The sequence below is a fragment of the Puntigrus tetrazona genome, unplaced genomic scaffold (assembly GCF_018831695.1).
Source record: "Puntigrus tetrazona isolate hp1 unplaced genomic scaffold, ASM1883169v1 S000000513, whole genome shotgun sequence".
Lineage (NCBI taxonomy): Eukaryota > Metazoa > Chordata > Actinopteri > Cypriniformes > Cyprinidae > Puntigrus > Puntigrus tetrazona.
Genome location: NW_025048150.1, coordinates 1,427,501 through 1,451,065, shown reverse-complemented (window position 1 = coordinate 1,451,065; position 23,565 = coordinate 1,427,501). Strand labels below are relative to the sequence as shown.

At 35.4% G+C, this 23,565-nt stretch overlaps 1 protein-coding gene across 7 annotated transcripts in view; it reads right to left on the bottom strand.

The window, feature by feature from the left end:
• The window catches only part of tox2 (TOX high mobility group box family member 2), a 126,216-nt gene that overhangs the window by 39,588 nt on the left and 63,063 nt on the right, over window positions 1-23,565 (bottom strand). For 4 of the 7 annotated variants that reach the window (XM_043232177.1, XM_043232180.1, XM_043232182.1 and 1 more), the window contains 2 exons: window positions 22,705-22,764; window positions 5,489-5,749 (listed from right to left, as the gene is read on the bottom strand). In XM_043232177.1, coding sequence (XP_043088112.1) covers window positions 5,489-5,749; window positions 22,705-22,764 — 321 coding nt within the window. Of the gene's footprint in view, window positions 1-5,488; window positions 5,753-22,704; window positions 22,765-23,565 lie in introns of all 7 variants that reach the window. The other 3 variants (XM_043232179.1, XM_043232176.1, XM_043232181.1) reach the window with 1 other exon arrangement.

The following is a 23,565-nucleotide window of genomic DNA, read 5'->3' as shown; positions in this document are numbered from 1 at the left end:
TCGCAAACGCCATCACATCATGGATATTAGATATGAAATGTTGCAAGATGCTGTGAGCGTCAAGAAAGATCACGTTCAAACCGAAATATCCGATCGTTTCTTCTGGACAAACTGCCCTGGTGGGCAAAAAATGTTATTAGAGAGTTTCAATTTGTATACTTCAAAATGTAATATTTGTTGGCTTTAATGTCTTGCTTTCTTTATATGCATGCAATTTCTGAGCAAAAATAAATGTTTTCAGCGCAGCTTTTCAAACATCTTTCCATAAAAACGTGTCCCGAATACCATTTATTCGATTTATCAGCATGCGTTTATTAACCCCAGCAATTAAAAAATAAGCAGTTCAGGCATTTCCCTAAAGCAGCGGTTCTCAATTCCAGTTCTGGGGACACACCCGGATCAGGAGAGAGATCCATGAGCTGATGATCTCATCCAGGTGTTAAAACAAGAGACACATCCCCATCCACTGCCCTACGGAACAACAGCCTGAAATAATAACAAGCCTAGTAGTCAGCATAGATAACTTCACGCAATTAGTGATCCTTTTTTGCTTTTATTGTACTGAAAGTAACATGAAATAACACTTTACTTAAAGCCTTATTGTATAATGCATTATAAAAGTATTCAAAATGTATGTCGTAATGCATTATAAAGGGCCCGCTCATAAATATGCATTGCATTATTTGAAAGTTTGTTTGTCGTGTGTTTTAATCTAAAAGGTGTTACAGTGCATTATAATGTATTATAACTGATTCATGAGTCAAAGTGCATTTCAGGGCGCAATTAATGCATTAAAAATACTTTTATGCATTATTATACATAAAGTATTATATATAAAGGCTTTTAGCGATGCTTTACCTAAAACAACAAAGTAAACCGCCATTATAGACTGCTTTAGAAAGAAAAATGTAATAAATAGTTTACAGTAATCCCAAGTAAATATAGTACGTTCAGATGACTTCAATGCTCAGAAACTAGTATTACTCTGCTTACTTCACGTATCTTCACCCTTGTTTGCTTATCTAGTCTTAAATGGACCTGCATTAGCAGTAAAGACTGCTGGTCTAGATATTTATACTTCATCAGAAGCACAAACGCAGTTATAGAGATGGAAGTTGTGTTCATGCAGCAGTGCTCCATCTAAATTGTTTGATATACTTTAAAAAGCTCTTAGTCCTGATGACATTCCATTCAAAGCAGTTTTCCTTTTATCCCGGTGCTGTGTTCATTCACTCAACCTCTTTTTACCCCTCCCGTCCTCCTCGCCGTTGCTCTATCACTCTTTCTGCCCCTCCAGCCCATCTCTCTCCATCTCTTTTCTCTGACAGTCTCTCTCGCTCTGCACCGCTCTAATGAAAAAAGATCTCTCCAGCTCGATCTACTCAAGACGGAAGATGAAACCTAATGGCTTTTCTTCTCTTCTCTTCTGGAGACGGAATATATGCACTGACCCCCTGATGGCAGAGATTCATTTCATCAGGAAAGGCTTCTGTTCGGAAAAGCTCGGACAGAACCGCAAGTACACGTCTGCTCGACAACACCGCTACAGGACTAACCAGAGCGGACCAACTATTATTTGGATGTATTCAGAAACAAAACAGTCCTGCCCCAGACTCGCACGAAACAGAACAGAAGAGACAACGATCGGGATAAGAGAACAAAACTGAATAAAAAACCATACGGAACACAAAACACGTAACAATGCTAAAAACTATTCAAGGAACACATATCAGAACAGAACAGAACAGAACACATAACGTAATAGATCAGAAGAGAACACAGAATAGAACATAAAACAGAACACAGAACACATAAAACATAGCAAAAGCAGAACAGAACACACAAAAACACAAAACAGAACATAGAACAGAGCAGAACATAGAACAAAGAACATAGACCACAATGGAACAGAACACAGAACATGGAACAGAAGACAGGACACATAGCACAATATAACAGAACAGAACATAGAACACAGCAGAACACAGAACAGAACTGAACCTAGAACACAACAGAACACCGAACATAACATAGAACTGAACGGAACAGAACACAGCACAAAACAGATCAGAACATAGAACACAATTGAACAAAACAGAACAGAACACATAACACAATATAACATAAAACAGAACAGAACAGAACATAGAACACAACAGAACACAAAACAGAACATAGAACACAACTGAACAAAACACAGAACAGAACAGAACACAACACAACACAACACATAAAGCAATATAACATAAAACAGAACAGAACAGAACATAGAACAGAACAGGACACAGAACACAAAGCAATATAACATAAAACAGAACACAACACAACATAGAACACAACAGAACACAAAACAGAACATAGAACAGAACAGAACAGAACAGAACATAGAACACAATTGAACAAAACACATAACAGAACAGAACACATAACAGAACACGACAGAACAGAACACATAAAGCAATATAACATAAAACAGAAAAGAACAGAACATAGAACAGAACATAGAACACAATTGAACAAAACAGAACAGAACAGAACAGAACAGAACAGAACACAGAACACAGAACACAGAAAGCAATATAACATAAAACAGAACAGAACATAGAACACAACAGAACACAGAACAGAACATAAAACACAATTGAACAAAACACATAACAGAACACAGAACATAGAACGCAGAACAAAACATAGAACAGAACAGAACACAGAACACAACAGATGACAGAAAAATCCATAGAAGATAGACCAGAACAGAACACAGAACACAGAACACAGAACACAGAACACAGAACACAACACCAATCCAAACCAAACATAAACCAAAACCAAAATCCAAATGAAACACAAAACAAAGCAAAACAAAACCCAAAACAGAACAATTCAGAAAAGAGCAAGTAACACATACACGGGCTCTTCGTGGCTCTCGTGTGGAGCGTTTGAATGCCATCGATCTACAGAACAAGACAAAATCAGCAATCTACAATTTCATTTCATCAAACTCAGATTGAGGCAAAGGTCACAAAAGGTCAAAGTAAGGCGTGGAATGTTATCAGCAGCGCAGTGAATAGGGCACAATACATATTTCCCATTTATACAGCTCACAGAGCATATAGCTTTCCAAAAATGATTGCTTTTATCATTGTTATGGTGGCCATATAAACCCTGACGAATGCCTCGACCAGAAACAACCTGAAATTTACAGCACAAATATTGCAGAACATAATCGCTACATGGTTAAAGAAGTTTGCTTGGGGAAGAAATGGGAATAAAATGGCAGTCCATCACGCCGAACGCACGGCGTCATTTAGTGGAGTATTATTGACTGGTGCACTCTATTCACCCGCTCGATGGGTGTCAATATAGAAATGGGATCTCGAAATGAAAGAATGGTTGATTTAATGCGTTCTGGTAGCTCAAGAAATTGCATGCATAGATTCATACGGCTGCAGAAGCGCTGTCATCCATTTTGTGCTGCTGCCTGATGTCCATTTTAAGTGGCTTCTTTTGTAGAGAGCCATTAGAAGAATGACCAGAGTTGAGTTGAATTTAAATTCTGTCCTGCTGCTGCGTCCGATTCCAGTTTCACAATCAAAGTTTCACAATCAAAATAAAGCCCCGGCACAAAATCTGTCTAGTGTTCTATTGGTATTACGGTGGAATAATATTTATTGATATAATTTTTATTATTATTTTATTATTCTAATATCAAATTCTTTTATCAAATTAGTATTTTTTTTTATTAAATTGTAGCAACATATATTTCATTTTAGCATTCATAAAGAGTGCAATTTGCAAGTTATTTTAAAATTTAAATATTTATTCGTATTTTTAATGAGCTTATTTTTATTAACTTTTGTACTTATAAATTAAATACAATTCTATCGTGAATTTATAAAGAGTTAATCCACGTTAAATAAAAAATCCTCAATATTTTTTAGCATTATATGTTTATTAGTATTTTGAATTAGCCTCTATTCTTAATTTTTTTATTTATTTTTTAGCTACTTTTAGTAATACGATGACATGCTTTTGTCATTGTTGTTTTTCTAAGTTTTAATTTACTTTTAGTTCAGTCTCAGAAATCAGCATTTAGCATACGAAAAGCTGAATATCAATCCATACCACAAGCGATAAACAAGATGTATTTTGCACGCCTAACGAGAGAGATTCCCCCCTAAAAGACGAATTCCTCCGAGTTTTCCCAGCGTTTCTGTGGATTTCTCCACTTTATGAGGGAGTTTCCACAGATGGCAGACTTGACGACACTCCTGATATTTCTTTACAGCTCTCAGAGTCTGTGTTAAGCAACAAAACACAAAGTAATGAGCTCTGGATGTGAGGAGCAGAGAGGAATGGACCGAGAAAGGCTGCTGATGAATTTACCCACAAACCCTGAGCGTCACCTCGCCGTCTTACCACACAGTCAGGGATTGGTTAGCAGAGTCGTCTGTGCCTCAGAAAGCAGCTGTTGTTTCTCACAGATACACTTCACCAATCAACTAAAACAACCAATCGCATTTGAGATGAATACGGCCAAAGATCGCTGCATAGGTCACAGTAAACATCTTCATCGTGAGCGTATCGGATGCATTTGCATATATTATTTCTTCAAGGAACTATGAAAAAAAGACTAAAAACTATATTGTTAATGAGTGGTCTTTACTGTAAATTAGTGCTAATACTAATATTAATCACTTCCAAAATAAAAGTTTTGTTTACATAATAAGAGTGTGTACTGTGTGTATTTATTATGCATATTTAAATACAAACACATACAGAAAATATATTTTGTGTATATATTATATATGCATATACGTATATAAAATAATAATGTAATGTAAATATAAATAATAAATAATATAAATGTATACAGTATGCGTGTATTTACATATACATAAAAATAAACACTGTACTGTAATATATGTATATATTTACATTTTACATTTTATATATATATATATATATATAATGATGAAAGATTAGATATTGGAAATTATACATACTTATATTATTACATATAAATTAACATTTTATTTTAATAATGTAATAATACATATAACATTAATTTATACTAAGAAATAAAACTGCATATTTATTTAAAATAGAAATAACTATGTACAATATAAATTTAAGCTGAATTTGAGATTGACAAACTGTTATCGTTTAGTTTTTTCCCAGTTCCAGTTAACAGAGAGTACTTCACACATGAACAGACACACAAATGCTACTCTTTTAGAAAGAAAATGCATTGCGCATAGAAAAATACCAAGATTTCATTTAAACTGGCCTACTTTTTTTATGTTCAGTAAGGAGGAAAATAATATATATGACTAGACACTTCCCTAATTTTGACCTGATTGCAGTGCATTCTGGGATTGGCTCATCCACAACATACTGCTTGTGTTATAAGGCCACGTAATTAGTTCGAAGCGGACTTGGTGTAGGGAGCAGTGCTGTCTATGTAGGGCAGAAGAGGGGGACTCACCGAGGGCATCTGGCTGGACAGCAGGTGTCCGTCCTGGGCGAGCATGTTGGACATCATGAGGGCAGCGGGCAGCTCGGGGTACGAGTACGGGTTGATCAGGCCGTTGTGAGGGATGGAGTGACACAGGTAGCTGGACTCGGGGTCCATCAGGTGCAGCAGCGGCGGCTCGGGGTGATTCGGAGGGGTTATAGGAGGTATCTCGTAGTCCTCGTCTCCTCCTCCTCCACCGTTCCCGCTGCCCCCTTCCTGTCCTGAGTAACTCTGCTGCGGAGAACAAAGACGATCGGTTAGCATGACGTTCTACAACAAATAAGTACAAAAAACTGCAAGTATTTAAAGCTACGTATTAGTAAGAAAACGCACATTAGACTAAAAATTAATTTAATTTAATATAATAATTAATGTAATATAATAAAAATTGCACTAAAAACATCAATCAATCTATTAATTATAAATAACACAAAAATTAAATTAACTAATACAATTCTAAATAAATATACATAAATTAACAAAATATTATAAAATACAATCCATGTTGAAAATAAATAATTAATACTTATATTTAAATACAATGAATAACATAAACAAGCTAATGATACATTTTGTTCAAATACAAAAAAGTTAAAGAAATAAAACATTAAAATGCGATAGTTTGCATATTAAAAAGGTTTTGTTTACATATTATATGAATTTGTATTTCAGATATATATATATATATATATATATATATACAAAATACAAACACATGCATGTATATATTTACAAAAATATTTTTGTTTAGTATATTTATATATAAAATTATATAAATAATTATATAAAAATGTATATTTCAAATATATACTGTATGTGTGTATTTATATATATATATATATATATATATATACAGAATAAATCAACACAGCACATGCATATATTATGTAAACAAAAACTTTTATTTTGGATGCGATTAATCGCGATTAGTCATTTGACAGCACTAATTTCAATACAACAAATAAAACATTTATTAAAGAATTTATTAAATTAATTTATTTTATCGAATATTTTTTATTAAAAACGTTCAAATGCAATAAATAAAATAATACTTGTGTTAAAAATAAAATAGTTATTTAAATGAAATAAAATAACACAAAATAATAACATTTATCATCAAAAACCATTTTAAAACTGTAAGTCTAACGAATCCCGTAACCTACTGTACGTATGAGCAATAATAGACGGGATGATTACTTAATTACTTAGTGAAAAGAGGCATAAACGCAACTATATAAATATTATGCAGTTTAACAAGTACGAATCACTTTTTTTGGACGCGTATCAGTTGGCAGCTTCCGATCTGGCTCTGGAATCACGGAAAGTTGCTGTAAATACTGCATTATCACAATCGAGTTTTGGAAATGCAGACCATGTTTTCATAGCGCTAAAGTTTGTGATTGGCTCTGGTGTTTTCCCGGCGCTCGTGCCTCTCATCAGAGGAAGCGTGCAACGTTAAAATTCAGGAAAAAGGCAAAAGAGAGAGAGAGAGAGAGAGAGAGATTGCCGGGGTATTCAAGAGGGAATGAAAAGCAATTTTGTAGGAGGCGATCTGACTGGAGCCCCGTCCATAATGACTGAGTCAAATTAATCATCAGAAATAATATTCCGCTGTCAACCATTCAAGAGCTTTTTTAATAGAATTTTTATGATTCATGTCTGCCCGTATACATCAAACAGTCAGTTCTGCAACATTTCAGAAATCAATTCAATATCATCTTTGTGTTGCCTGTCATCTTCGCCTGGAGAACGGCCATTTATCTTGCAAACAAATACTTTTAGCGAATGCGCGGCCGTGGAAAAGGAGAGAGAGACAAGGATTGCGGGACCTCAGGTTTCACCTTGCCGCCGTGCATTACTCAAATCACAAACTTCTCCCAGATGCATCACCGTCTGAGCGTCTTCCGCAAGGCTAAAGCGCTAAACGGCGCTTCGAGGAAGGGTCTGATCTCGCTCAGACTACGAGATGCTCCGAACGATGCTGATGAACCTGTCGCACTCGGTGCTTTTGAGCTTGTATCCAGGAAATCTCTTTTAGCGTGACTGTAGAAAGGTCCGGCTTCGGCGGCTGCTTCTCGTGTCAGATCTGGACTGATTCTGATCAAGTAAGCGTCAGAAGGACTGCGGTCATATCTTACTTTACTCGATTCTCCATCAGTCAGTGTCTAGAAGAATCAGCATCTTTTGAGGAGCTTTGCTTTCTCTGTTCCTCCAAAACATCTCACATCTCCTGAGAAGCCTTTATTTCTTCATCTCCCAATCAGCTTTGCATTACATGTTCGGATCATTTCAGTCAATCGTCAATATACTAAGACATATTATTGGCATATATATATTGTGACCATTGATATTTATGTGCATTTTTACTTCTATAAAGATCTAAATCTGCTCGTTTCAGTTTTTTCTTCCATATTCTCACTGCATCAAACTACATGAGCCATAAAAGCATGATGCATCAAATATGATTTTAAATAAAAACACCCCTTTTTTTAGTTTCCTTTCGCCTAAAGTTAAAGTAAAAAACAAAAACAACAAAATATGCATTAAAAATACCATTGTAAATGTCTAAAATATCACGGTAAGTCCAATAAACCACCGTAATACCATGGTATTTTCATTGTACGTGTCCAAAAGACTATAGTAAATGGCCCAAATACCACAGTAATACCATGGTACATGTCAAAAATACTATGGTAATACAATGCTTTGCATGGATACATCCAAAACACCACAGTAAAACCAAAATACTCCCATGTGCTGCACACATATATTCCATATAGTATTAATGTACAAGTTCAAAACACCATGGCATGGATCCAAAATAATAGTACCATGGTAATGCCATCAGAAATACCACCCTCTACATGGTAAATGCCCAAAATACCACAGTAATACCATGTTACAGGTCAAAAACATTCTACAGTAACACCGTAATATACACAAAATTAGTGGTACCGTGCATAGTATGGTGCAGGTCAGAAATACCATTAAGAGTAGCATATAAATCTTAAATACCGCCATATTACTGCTGTTTGATCTTTACAGGGTTTGATAAACTGCAAGGTTTCACCCCCAAAAATGTCTGAGGTGAACTGTTTGAATATTTTTGGTTGAAGGCAGAATACGAAGGACGGTGATTTTTGCTCGGACACGCGGTCGCTCTGCGGCGGCTGGATATTAATCTTCCATATAGTTCTGCAGCCCCTTTGAAGACAGATGTCTTTGTAGGCTTCGGGGGCCTCCCCTGTTATTGTCCGCTCTAATGGATGTGAAAATGAACATTTCCTGAGATTCAATTTCCCTCATAATTGTTGGAAGGAAACTAAATTGTGTGTTGTAAACAGTGGGGCGAGCGGCCATTGTGTGAAGAGAGACTGTCGTCGGTCCTCGGGAGAATTCTCCTCCGGCACGAATTACACATTCACCTCTTTAAATGTGAGATGAGATGAAGCTCTGCAGATACGCTCCGGTGTCAGCAGAAATCACACAAACGCACAGAGTCAAAGCTGGAGGAATACAGAACCCCTCACCGCGGTAATGCTGCCGTATTTATCACGCTACACCCTACAAAAACACTCAAATTCATGAGACGTGGTGTTTTCTAGTACTGTCAAACGATTAATCACATCCAAAATAAGTGCGTCTCTGTTTACACGATGTGTATATTTATTATGCATTTAGAAATACACTATATATTTTGAAAATATGTATATGCATATGTATATATATATATATATATATATATATATATATATATATCATATTAATCTAAAAACATATTTTCTTAAATATATGCATGTGTGTATTTATAAGTACACACATATGCGTACATATATTATGACAATAAAATGTATTTTGGGAGTCTAAAGGATTCAAAACCACCAAATCCCACAGTAATGCCATGGTTCACATCAAAACATCATGGTAACACGACGGTATTCACGGTGCAAGGACAATGTGCTATTATAAATACTATGGTAGTACCGTGGTAAATGCCCAAAATACCAGAAACACTACGGGAATATCACGCTACACACGGTATTTGGCCAAAATACCAATAAAAACTTTTATTTTATTAATAATTTAATTAATAATTTGGTCCATGTGCAAAAATACCATAGTACTACCAATATACACATTCAGTACCACAGTAATACTACGCTACACGTCCAAAATGTCCAAAACAACAAAGTAATACTATAGTACACATTTAAAATACTAGGGTAATACCACTGTACACACACTGTCCATGATACTACATAAATATTATCTTACACAGCCGAAATAATATGCTAATACAATGTTGCATGTCCAAAATGTCATTGTAGCATCCTATAAATGTCCAAAATAGCACAGTAATACTACGTACGCAACTAAAAAACTATGGTAATACCACTGCATATGTCTACGATACCACAGCGATACCACAGCGATACCACAGCGATACCACAGTGCACATCAAAAATACCGTGGTGATACCAAGGCATTTGTGTCCTAAAGGTAATACATCAAAAATGCATGTCTAAACCACCCCAGTAATACCATGGTATGCATGAAGTAAGCCAAACATAACACTGTAATACTATGGCACACTAAAGGACCGTGCTAATATCTTTACGTCAAATGCCCAAGCCACCGCAGTAATACCATGCTATAATTGGTAAATGACCAAATTAAAACCCAAATCCAGTTAAAACCAGTGATAAAACGTTAAAGATACTATGGTAGCACTATGGTAAATGGCAAAAATACCACTGTGGTACAGATCAAAAATACCACGGTAATACCATCTTATACGTCGGAAATAGAAAATCAGATGATACGAATATATAAATGGTATATGTCTAAAATATCACGTTAATTACATGTTACGGGTCAAACCATGCCATACATGGTATATGTCCAAAACGCCACAGTTATACCACATGATATACAAGGTATACCGTGCATCTGTGTCGAAAAATATCACGCTAATAACAGAGTACAGGTCACAACCAGAATGATAATGTCACGCTATACATGGTATATCTCCAAAACACCACAGTAATACTGTAGTATACGTCCAAAGTACCACACCACTACTAAAAAAAGCCATATTTCCAAAATGTAGTATCTGGAAGTTGTTTTGTTCGTCGACCGCATTCATGCACCTCAACAAGCAGCACGCCGTACCACCGGTAGGTTTCTGTAAGGAACATCGAGCAGATGCAGGATTGTAAACGTGGAATCTGCTCCAATGTGTTGAGATCCGGCGAAAGTCCATTAGCCGCCGCTCCATTCAGCTCCGGCTGACTCATCACACATCTCGAAAGACGGCGTTCGTCAAATCCGTCTGCGTCATGCTGATTTTAAGGATAAACGCTAACAATGGGTTCAGCGAGCGTTTTGTGGAGGGGGGGGACCAGGAAGGGACGGGACGTTTGTCAAAAGTAGCAGAACGTCCTTGACGATAAAATGTAAATCTCAAGGTTGTGCCATGTCGAATGGTTCTGGAAAATACATAATTCATCTGCCTCACTTCAGGACGTGATTATATGTATTACACATTTAGAAGCTGCTCTTCAAAGCTTCATCGCGAAGGCAGTCGGTAATAAGACAAATGTTTTTTTTTTTTTCTTCTTCTTCTTCTTCTCCTCTTTGTTTGCCTCTTTTCCCATTTTGCCGCTCCTCCTCAATCTCTCCGTCCAATTTTCAAGGATATTAGAACTCAATTTGGATGCAAGATGGCGTTTGCGTCGGGTTTGAGGGTTTCAATTTGTAGCTTTCATTAACTGAAGAGGGGACGCCACTTTGAAAACCAACGCTATCAAATTCCGGGGAATATTTACGACGTGCCGCTCGAAAAAAAAGAGGAAAAAAAACACGTTTGGTAGCGGTTTTGTCGAGGAGGCCACATTCATGCATGTGATCGTATGCAAACCCGACGCCTTCTGTTTTCATAAACAGATGAACGGCTAGTTTGTGTAAATGATGGAATAATGAAAAGAGAAGAGAGTTTTTCTCGTGTTGGGAAGGCGTCCAACTCTCTCTGGCATCGATTTAAAGCCATTGTATGCTGTTGGGCTGATTAGAAATCCAACCATATGAGCGAGCGAGCTTCAGTCTTAACACAACAGATGTCATTCAGACATAAATCTATTTCGATCTGGCTTATTAAGACCATTATTTCCACAACTACAGTTTTACATGTTCTCAAGCATATCCGCACGCGCGGGACTCGACGGCGCGCGTCCGACGGCTTGCAAAGTAGTCGAAAGAAGCAAACTTCTCTCGTGGTGACAGTGATGGAGAGCTCTGAATGTCGTATTAATATTCGCGTTTATTAAAGCTAAAGTGAGCCGCGCAGCCTCACCTGTTACGTAAAATAATATTTCCGAATTAGTGAAATGTCTGGGAGGAATACTTACTCAAGTGCAAATAATAAAACTCTGAAAGTTTCTTGTTTGGCGAGGCAAATGTAATGTGCTCGTGTGTTTAAAAGGATAATGACAGATTTTTCTAATAAGCGTTTCTCTATAGACCTCCAGCGACACGCGGTGATGGATGCCTGAGCGATATAACCTAAAACACATCCCCCACAAACCCACAGAACGACAGACAAAGAAAGACATTTATCTGATTCCCATTCACTCTCTCTCTGTGTGTGTGTGTGTGTGTGTGTGTGTGTGTGTGGATGGGTGGGTTTATCAAAGACGATGTTTTTGGAGCATCATCTGTTTTTATTTGGCTGACGGACAGCAGCACCATCATAAATTACCCGAAGACCAGACACAGAGAGAAAGAGCGTCTGTGTTTGTGTGTGTGTATGTGTGTGTGTGTGTGTGTGTGGACACAATCGTTCCCAGAAGTGAGATAAAATGACAAAATCTCCTTTTGGGGACGTAGGTAAAGGTGAAAACCATTCATAACCGAAACAAATATTGAGTTAATGCATACAAATGCATGCATTACCGATTCTAAAAAGCTAAATGATCTTTACGGACTGAGGGTTAAGCTTAGTGTTTGCTTTGCCGTCATTTATGCAGACTTTTTTCACATGGGACAGGGAGAAAAGACCCAAAATTAATACATAATGAATGAATAAATATAAATGCACGCACTTTTAATTCTAAAAATGTTTAAATGATCTTTGAGGTTTTGGGTTCATTAGTTATAATTAACAGTGTACGGAAAATAAAATAAAAATAAATAAAATAAAATACAATAAAAATAAATAAATAAATAAATAAAATAATTAAATTAAATTAAATTAAATTAAATTAAATTAAATTAAATTAAATTAAATTAAATTACATTGGTAAATATAAACGCACACAATATTACTAATACTAAAATTACTTTTTTTAAAGAAAAAAAAGCTTGCTAGAACCAGAGTTAAGCTTGTTACAGCTAGCAGTGTTTTCCAAGTAAAGCATGCAAAAAAAAAACAACAACCAAAAAAAGAAAATAATGAACTGACAGATGCATGCCATTTTAATTCTAAAAGTGCAAAACATTTTAAGGGTTAAACCTGCAATAGCTAGTACTGTTTGTCAAATCAAGCGTGCAAACATCTATCTAAACATTTCCAATTGAAACAGAAATGCATATAAATGCATGCAGATTTTACAAAAAAGTTTACAAAATGTTCTTTTAGCGTTTACGGAGCGTTACGCTTGTTATAAAGTACTTATCAGTGTTTGTTTTGTCAAGCATCCCAAACTATTTAGCCTCTTTTCTCTGGAGACAGGAAGATATCACCCCAGTAAATAATGAAATATTTATGAACTAATAAATATAAATGCATGCATTTGAATTCTAAAAATGCAAAATGTACTTTAAGGGTTTGGGGAATAACTTGCGGTTAAGGGTTTAGTTTTAGTTTAGCTTGTAATAGTAGTGTTTACCAAGTCAAGTATTGCAAAAGAAACATCTCACTTGAGACAGGAAGAAAGCACCCTACTGAATTAATAAATATAAATGCATGCATTTCTAATTCTAATAATAGAACAAGCTTGTAATAGTTAGCCATGTTTGCCAAGTCTTTTCACTGGAGACAGAAAAAAACCACCCTAGTGAATTAATAATGAAGTAAGTAACATAAATGCATGCTTTACTAAGTCTAAAAATGCAACATTTTCTTATATAAGACATAAGTGTAGCAAAAAACCTACTCTAGAAGAAAGTAGCGCCCTAACAACATCCTGTCAATCATCCAGCATAACCTAGCAACCAAACAGCATGGTCTGCCTTCAGAAAATGTAAAGATGTAGTCATTACGAGCTTTATTTATGTCTGTAAGTGCTCATTTAGACAGGCAGGTATAAAGCAGCACCTTTTCCAACAGTGGATTGGATTATGGGCGTCTGCAGCGAGAGATAATTAATAAATATCCGGCTAAATGAAACCTAATTGCAATAGTCACACACACACACACACACACACACACACACACACACACACAGTCTTATTCACCCATAAATAAAGTGAATGTGCAGCCTACATACCATCTGCTCCAGTCTACATTATTCTGAGAGCATGTGGACGAGGCGAAACATTTAACCTTCAATGTGTTCACTCAAACACCATATGCTCAAGCGCCAATTTACAGTCTGAAATATCCAGAAATCTTTACATTCTCATCAGCCCGCTCTGACCCAGTCGATTTTCTACAGTTCAATAGCACTTGAAGGAAACGTCTGGTAAAGAAAAGAAATAAAAAAAAAAACACTTTTTCTTTTGTACCTCGCTGCTGGCATCTTCTACACACACACACACACACACACACACACACACGCCGTTCTCAACAATATCATATCAGTCTACGGCCGGGGATCATGCTAGGCAAAATAAAAATACTGCATAGGCATTTTCTTCTCTTAAAAGTTCTGTAGCATCTTGCATCAACGCAAAGAAAATAAGACAAGTGATATAAGTGGTGTTGTCATGACGATTTGCATGTCTTATTTTCTTTCAGATGTGCATTATTCAGTGTTTCAATAAGCGTCTGGAAATGTGCAATTTGCATGCTATGTGTGACTTATGCAGGCATTTTTGCCTATACGATTTATTACAGATTTTAATTGTTGCACTTTAAGACTAATATATATATTTAAAAATAATAATAAATATATATATATATATATATATATATATATATATATATATATTATTATAATTATATTATAATTAATTATATATTATAGATTTAATTTATATTATTATATAATTTATATTATTTATTATATATTATAATTTATATATATATATATATATATATATATATATATATATATTTATTTTTAAATAAATTATTATTTTTATTCTGCATGGATGCATTAAATTGGGCAAAAGCGAGAATCAAGACATCTCGCATAAATCCTGTTCTTTTGAACTTTCTATCTGTGAATCTTAAACAACAAAATGTGTCAGTTTCCACAAAAATGAAGTATTGCGCAGCACAGCTGTTTCCAGCTCGACAGCAATCAGAAATGTTTCTCGAGCGGCAAATCGACATATTAGAATGATTTCTGCGGGATTGCGATGCTGAAAATTCACCTTTGATCACAGGAATAAAATGGATTTTAGCAGATATTCACACAGAATACGGTCATTTCAAATTGCAATAATATTTCAGAATTTTTACTGCGTGTTTGAACAAATAAATGCAACCTTGGTGAACAGGAAAGACTTATTTAGAAAATGTGTAACTAAGCATTAATATCACACAGTCTTGTCTTATTGATTGACAGCTTGTGTTTGCTCGACTTTGGTGTGGAGTCACTTTTCATTAAACTTCAGACTGTTTTGTGAGTCGACAAAAAGAATCAATAAATAAAAAAAACATAATCAGGTACTTGTGTACATACATACATATATGTATGATTATGTTTTTATATATATGTGTATGTATGTTCATTCTGTGTCTTCCATGAACTATAAATAGTAAGATGATTCAATCAACAAGAACAGGGGAACGACAGTCTCGCTCTGTCATTGCACTCCATTTAAGCATTATGAGGATTCTGGGAAATCTGAGGTCATTATAACTGCACACTGGACTGGAAGAGAAAGGCAACGTGAATGTTAGCGACAGAACGAGAGCGGAGGGGAATCAAACTAACAACGAGCGCTCGGGTCACAGAGAAGAGACAGACATCAGCACATGTCACTGAAACGCAGACGTGACGTGTTTTTATGAGTATTACGGCACATAAGATCACATGACGTTTGATCGCTGCACAAACTGGGTTCATGAAGCGTTCTCATAGGGATCGCTAATATATTTTGAACTGCATTTTTATGTTTTCGGTTTTGGTTTGAACTCCTCTGAAGGATCAGGTGACGCTGATAGTAACGCTGACGAAAATTCAGCTTTGCACCACTGGAATAAGCTCTATTTTAACATGTTTTACAATAGAAAACAGTTATTTTAAATTGCAATAAAATTTCACAATTTTGCTGCTTTTACATACTTCGTCGAGTTCATGAAGAGATTATAAAGGAATTGTTTATTGCCAATCAAATTAAATACTACTACAGCTATAGTTGATATTTAGAATTTTAGATTTCCTGTTTTTATTTTAATTGTAGGTTTTCGTAATTTTGCTGTGTTTTTACTTTTTTTCTATATGTCAATATTTCATTATTGAAAAGAAAAAAAAAAACAAAAAAACTATATATATATATATATATATATATATATATATATATATATATATATATACACATACATATATATATATATATATATATTTATTAAAATTATATATATATATATATATATATATATATATATATATATTTATAATTTTTGTGATTTTTATATCATTTTTATAATTATTTAATTATATTTTATTAATTAAATAATAAAAAATTATAATTATTTTATTATATTTTAAATAATTGTATAATTGTAGTTTTAAATAATTAATGCCAATAAAAACAACAACACGCTCCCTTCTAAGACACCTTATATAGTCAGCAACACAAAGTAAAAAAAAATGCATGCCCGATTTTGATGCTATTTATAATAAATAGTCTCGGTAGCATCGGATAAATCATTAAGAATCGATTCTAATAATGAATAGAGTTTTACCCGAGCTCAGAGTCTTACAAACACATTATCTTCTAAATATTGCACGCTGGCGTGAATCATCACAATCTGCATTCAGCATCAATATGAAACTTGGTTTTTACTAAATCCAGGGCCGATCAAACAGAGAAAGCTCACTGTACCGAGACTGAACGAGTTCAGCGTACAGTGAGCAGTCATCGCATGCTTGCAGACACCTCCACGACACTCAAAAACGACTTTTCTTTAATCGCATGTCCTGAAATGCTCATCGGATCTCAGCTGTGGGGTGTCTATGGTTTTATCTTCCATCTCAACCACGTTTCAGGTCACGGACAAACGTCACTTCGCCCGTGTCTGCATTAAGCCTAAAATCTAAAATCTTTCAAATGGCTTTCAAATGCACAATTTCATTCTGCGCCGTGCAATCAATGACATTCAAACTAAGAAAATCTCCAGAAAAGCCTGCGATCTGTGAGGTTTTCGTGAAATCTCTGTTTTTGTTTTGCTGCTGAAGTTTCCTTCAGCAGCTTGAGTTTGTTCTGTCTCATACGACATGATATAACGATACGACTAAACAGAGTCAGAGTCAGAGAAGCTGAAGAAATGTTTATCCGTCTGCTTTAAACACGAGCAACGATGCACTTTTACTGTATATACACATGATATCACGTCACATAAAAGACCGTAAACTACTGCTAACATAAGCCACTCGAATAAACACTCGGCTGCGTTTGTTAGCAGTCCAGCGTCACCGAAATATTCCAAACAGCCAAAGACTGATGGAGAGAAGCGCGCATGCAGCTCACGATTCGGCCGAAAAATCAGACGAGAGGAAGGAGAAATCGATGAGAATATTTCACGCGATAACTGAACGCATCTCCCCTCGAATGATCGTTACTGAAATGCATCCAGGTGCCGAAATGAATCTCGTTTGTGCTTAAATCAGCCTAAAATGCACGCACGCTAAATGCATTTAAAAGTGCATGCGACTAGTTCACTAATCTGTTCTCGTGCATGACAAAGCCAAACCGATACCGCGTTTCACTAATGAGAGATGGAGGGTAAGTGTCCTTAATTGTCATGAAAACAATGGCAAAAAAAAATCCTAAACCGGGCTTCAAAACCTCAATGGCGCGGCGAAACGCGAGCGGCGCGTGTTGTTTGGGGTTTAATGAGACGATCAGAGACGTTCGGGCCGGTTTGTGAGAGAATCTGAGTTTTGCTGCGGCATCAAATCTGGGCCGTCCAGCGATCTCTCTCCGCTTTTGTTTCCTGACGGACTCTCTGCTTGCTCAGCGATCGACTATAGAAATATTTTGGCAGGCTCGCGCTTTGTTTTCGTTTGACAAAAGATGTGTGGCGGTAGAGGGGCGAGGGGGCAGGGCGACGGGCCGGCGCTCGCTGCCTCGCTTTCCTTTCAATCTAAACAGCAGGAGGAAGTTGTAAATCATAGTAATGTACTCAGCCGTAATTCGGACCAGCAGGGAGAGCGGCAGCGCACGCACACACACACACACACACACACACACACACACACACACACACACACACACACACACACACACTCACACACACACACACACACACACACACACACACACACACTCACACACACACGCACACACACACACACACACACACACACACACACACACAACATACGGCGTGAGTTTACAGTCGGCACAAAGACGCTTTAATCAGTGAAAACGAGCCAATGACACCAGATCCCCAGTCACAGAAAACACACTTATCACACAGATAGCGTCCGCACGCGTCTTCTTTACGATCGTTTGACAGACATTTTCAGCGCGCCACAAAAACTTAGTAACTTAGAAACACACCTGAAAACGACTGCTTTGGAAACATTTAGTGCTGCACCCAAATAAAATCATACTATAAGCTCGTTTTCTGCGACATCACCTCCAGATCTGGAGGAACGTTTGTTTATTTGATTTCCACGTAGCTTTATATACTTTATAACATTCATAGACTTGGATTCTTACATTTTATATTATACAGAAATATATTTAATATATAAACATAACATATATCTCTTAAATATTTACATGCATCGTGCTTATGTTTATATATACATAATAAATATACACTGTACACATATTTATTATGTAAATAAAAACTTTTCTTTTGGATGGGATTAATTGTTTGACAGCCCCATATGCACATATATATATATATATATATATATATATATATATATATATATATATATATATATATATATATATATAAATATATGTATGTATACATATATATATATATGTATATGTATAATATATATATATATATATATATATATATATATATATATATATATATATATATATATATATATATATATTTTAAACATTTTTACATGTATATGCATTTACATATATATTCAGAATTATATGTAATATATAACCATAAAATTTTTCTTAAATATACATAAATGTGTGTGTATTTATATAAGCATAATAAAATGTAATAATTAAATAAAAATAATATTTTGGATCACTATATATATATATATATATATATATATATATGTGTGTGTGTGTGTGTGTGTGTGTGTGTATAAAAAGCTTTTTTGTGCATTTTTCCATCAATGCAATGTTTTGAAATGTACTTTTTCTCTTTAACAAACAGCGTCTTCTTGACAAACAGCGAACGTAAACCCCGTGTCCCAGAACCTCGTCCCCGGCGTCCGAGCGTGTAAACTCTCAGCAGCAGAATCTCGGTCACTTCTGACGTCTCAGATCGGCGGCCAAACGCTCGTCTGGAAGAGCTGTCTTTCCTCTCACATGCCCGCTTTCTCTAATCACAGGCCTACTTGGCAACCAAAGCTCCGGGAAGCAATCAATAAAACCTTGTTACTCTAATTGTGAGATTATAATCTTGACCGCGACGTCTTCTGCATACTCAAACGCCGAGTCCATTAGAGACGTTTCCCAGCTACTTTCTTCAGCCAAGAATGCAAATGCAAAGACTAACATTTACGCTGCGCTATCACATCCAGATGAACTTCAGCTGATAAAGGAGGAGTAAATTGACACAGTGGTGGAGGACAGCTTAGCATGCTAATCAGACGCTGTGTTTTCAGAACAAGATCACGTTCAAAGCCACAGTTTATGCCGAAAAATCTGTGGTTATTCACTCTCATGTTTACCCTCAAGTCATTACAAACCGGTATGCTGCTTTATATGTCCTGTATTAATGCTGTCAAACGATGAACTGCATGCAAAATAAAGGCATAACGTATGTGCATGTGCTGTGTATATTTATTGTGTTTAGATAAAACACACACACATGCATGCACACATTTAAGAAAAATGTGTTTGCATATTAAATATTTACATATGATATCATTTGTGTGAATATAAATATATCTAAAGTATATGCTGCAAGTGTGTGTCTTTATATATATATATATATATATATATATATATATATATATATATATATATATATATACATACACACACACATGCACTTGCATATATTATGTAAACAAACATATGTTTCCAAATAAGCATCCTCTGTTCACTAAAGCTGCATATTTGCATTCATTTGCTGCATTTATTTAAAAATACAGTAGAAACTAAAAATTGTGAAATATTTTTTTCTGCATTCATTTAAAAATACAGTAAAAAACTGAAAAAATTGTGGAATTTTTTTTCTGCATTTATTTGCATTTATTTGCTGCATTTAAAAATACAGTAGAAACTGTAAAAATTGTGAAACATTTTTTTCTGCATTCATTTAAAAATACAGTAGAAACTGTAAAAATTGTGAAATATTATTGCAATTCAAAATAGCTGTATTCTATGTGAATATCTGTTCGAATCTAATTGATTGTTGCGTCCAAAGCCAGGTTTTCAGCATCATTACTCCAGTGTCCAGCGTCACATGACATCGCTCTAACATGCTGATATGCTGCTCGAGAAACATTTCAGATTATTATCAATGCCGAAAACAGTTGTGCTGCCCCGTATTTTTGTGGAAAGCGTAATTAGTGGGATTTTTTTCCCAGCAGAAATGAGGTGAAATACTGCAATACTCTTGCGCTGGAATTAGCCGAGAAGAAATGATGGAAATTCACCAAAACACCAGCATTGATGTTTTTCTCCGTAATCAATTCTCTGGCTATATCTGTCTGTCTTTCTCCTTTTCAGCTCCATTCAGCTTCTCTCTCTCTCTCTGTCTCTCTCTCTCTTGTTGGGCTGCTATCGATCGCCCGAGTCGGCTGGAGGTCAACCCTCGGCGGACTGCAGACTCTTTTGTTGGCGGCGGTTACCGTGGCGATCCTTCGTGACCCTGAACACACAGAGGGCTCGTTAGGGGCCAAGCGGAGACGATCTCTCCCCTACAATCAGACGGGGTCAAAGGTCGCAGGAGGACAGGGCGGTCGACGTGAATGCGAAGACTCCTGGGAAGAGCGAGGCGCCTGATCTGAGGCCGAACGAGTGTGTGATGGAGCGCGATCAGACCCGTTTCCATGACAGTCCTCTTCAATGGAAGCTTTTTCAAAGTAACAGATCAAACAGCAGCATGTCCGGCCTCTGCTACATGTACAGTGAGCACATCTGACCGGCTCCACAGAGAGTCACATGATCAGTGACGCTCGCCTTGGATTAGTAACCCTAACCCTAACCCTAGCAATATTTATAGACTCTTAAAACCTTACAATGTTGATATTTCTATGATATTAATTTTCAAAAGTTGCGCTTTTTAATATTTCTGTTATATGCAATGTTCACAAAGTCGTAAAACGTTTTTTCCTCGTATTGAAATAGCTACATAGAAAAACGCACTTTTAATATTTGGTATTTATATTTTAATGCGTACAGAAAATCTAGCGTTTATATTAAAAGTGACGGTGTTTATATTTATAAAACATTCATATTTCTCAAAATTCTTTGTTTCTTATTTTCGTATGAACTTTTTTACTTACGTTTGATTAGAAATAATGCAGAATCTTTTATTTATAAACATAAATTATACACGAATAGATAAACACACACACACAACTTAAAGTTTTTTCTTAAAGTTTAAATGAACTTATTTAATTGCATTTGATAAGTCACTTAAAAATAATGCAGAATCTTGAAGCATATAATATTTAATTATATATTATATATTTTAGTTATATAATTATATATTTAATTATTTATTTCTATAAATTATATATATATATATATATATTTTTTTTTTTTTTTTTTTTTTTTTTTTTTTTAATATTTTTTTTACATATATGAATATTTCTTATATATATATATATATATATATATATATATATATATATATATATATATATATATATATTTCAAATATATTGTTTGGTTGCAGAGTCTGTTTCCAGTTTATTTTTCTCTTTTTTTTAATCTCTCATTTCATTTTTTTGTCGTGAAACAATTCGAAACAAATACAATGATTAAACAATAACACATTAGTATAACAACAAAGCCAGCCGGGGCCGAGTTCACACGTTTTCTCATTCAAGTTAATTAATTCCATCTCGTCAAGCTGTGCTTTTCATTATTATTATTATTTCTCCCGAACGTCACCGTCATTGAAAGAACCAAAAATAGATCTTTACGATCTCGGCCGCGGTAAAGAACTGATTAAAAATCTCTCGTGAAAATCCGCGAGGATCTCGTTTAGGATGGCGCACGCCGAAACGAACACTGCGAGAAACAACAAGTATTCAAAACGTGACCGAGGAGAAGATAAAGCAGAGAGATGCTCGTTTGGTCAGTGTGTGTGTGTGTGTGTGTGTGTGTAACATTACAGCGTTAAATCAGTCTGAACTGCCTGAACCTGGTCAAGCGGAGGAGATACGCAGACAGATGTCAAATATGAGTCTCAGAGCAAACAAACCAAGACAAAAGAAGCGAGAGAGCGAGAGCACAGGACTTCGTCTGGTTTCATCCACCCTAAGAGCTAGAACCCAACACGCGCGCTGCACGTTCACCATTTAGCCATTAATCTCGGCGAAAAGCGCGATTGGTTTCGTCTCGCGAGGAAGTCCAGGTCGTGCATTTCAGAAAGCCACGCGAAAACCCCAAACGCCGCTGAACGAGAAGCCTTCGCTTGGCTCTGGGAGAGACTGGAAGCCAGGTCTGAATCTTACCTGACTCGGGGAGAGGAACTCTTGGTTGTTCTCACTCATGTACATGTTGTCACCATCAAACTGCGGACAGATGGAGAGAAGAAGATTAAAGTTTGATCGGTCAGACAGCCGAGATGAAGGAAAATGATTTGCATATCAGACAGAACGTGGAAAAAAGGGAAGGAACTATTCCGTCAAAACCGTCAGAGAGAGGGAGAACAAACCCTAGTGTGCGGCCTATCTAGGGCGCGTTCTTCTTCTGGTTTAATTCTAGAGCAGCGTCGCATGCATCGAAAAACGAAACGACTTCATGACAACAACACCTTTATAAGAAAGCTAAAATTAGGTTTTTGTTTAAACCACAGAAATCAGTATAAACTCAACTGTTAGAATATCAGTGCAGTATCGGTTTCATGAAATATATTAAAAAGTTAGCATTTTGTATATCAATAATAACGATCGTTAGAAATATAGTTAGAGCTGGACGATTAAACGGCATAAATTGTACGCTGTTTTTTATCATTTAAAGAAGAAACCGATCCAATGAAAAGCAATAAAAGAATGGTATAAACATGTAAAATCTAATTAATAATTAAAATTACAATTTCAATTTATATATATATATATAAATCTTTCTTATTATTATTATTTATATATAATTTAATTTATATATATACTGTTTAATATATAATTTATATATAATTATATATAATATAATATAATATATAATATAATATAATTATATATAATTTATATATATATATATATATATATATATATATATATATATATATATATATATATGTATGTATAAACATAAAATATTACATAATATTATTTTAATTATTATATTTACATTACAAAAAGATTGCATTACTGGTC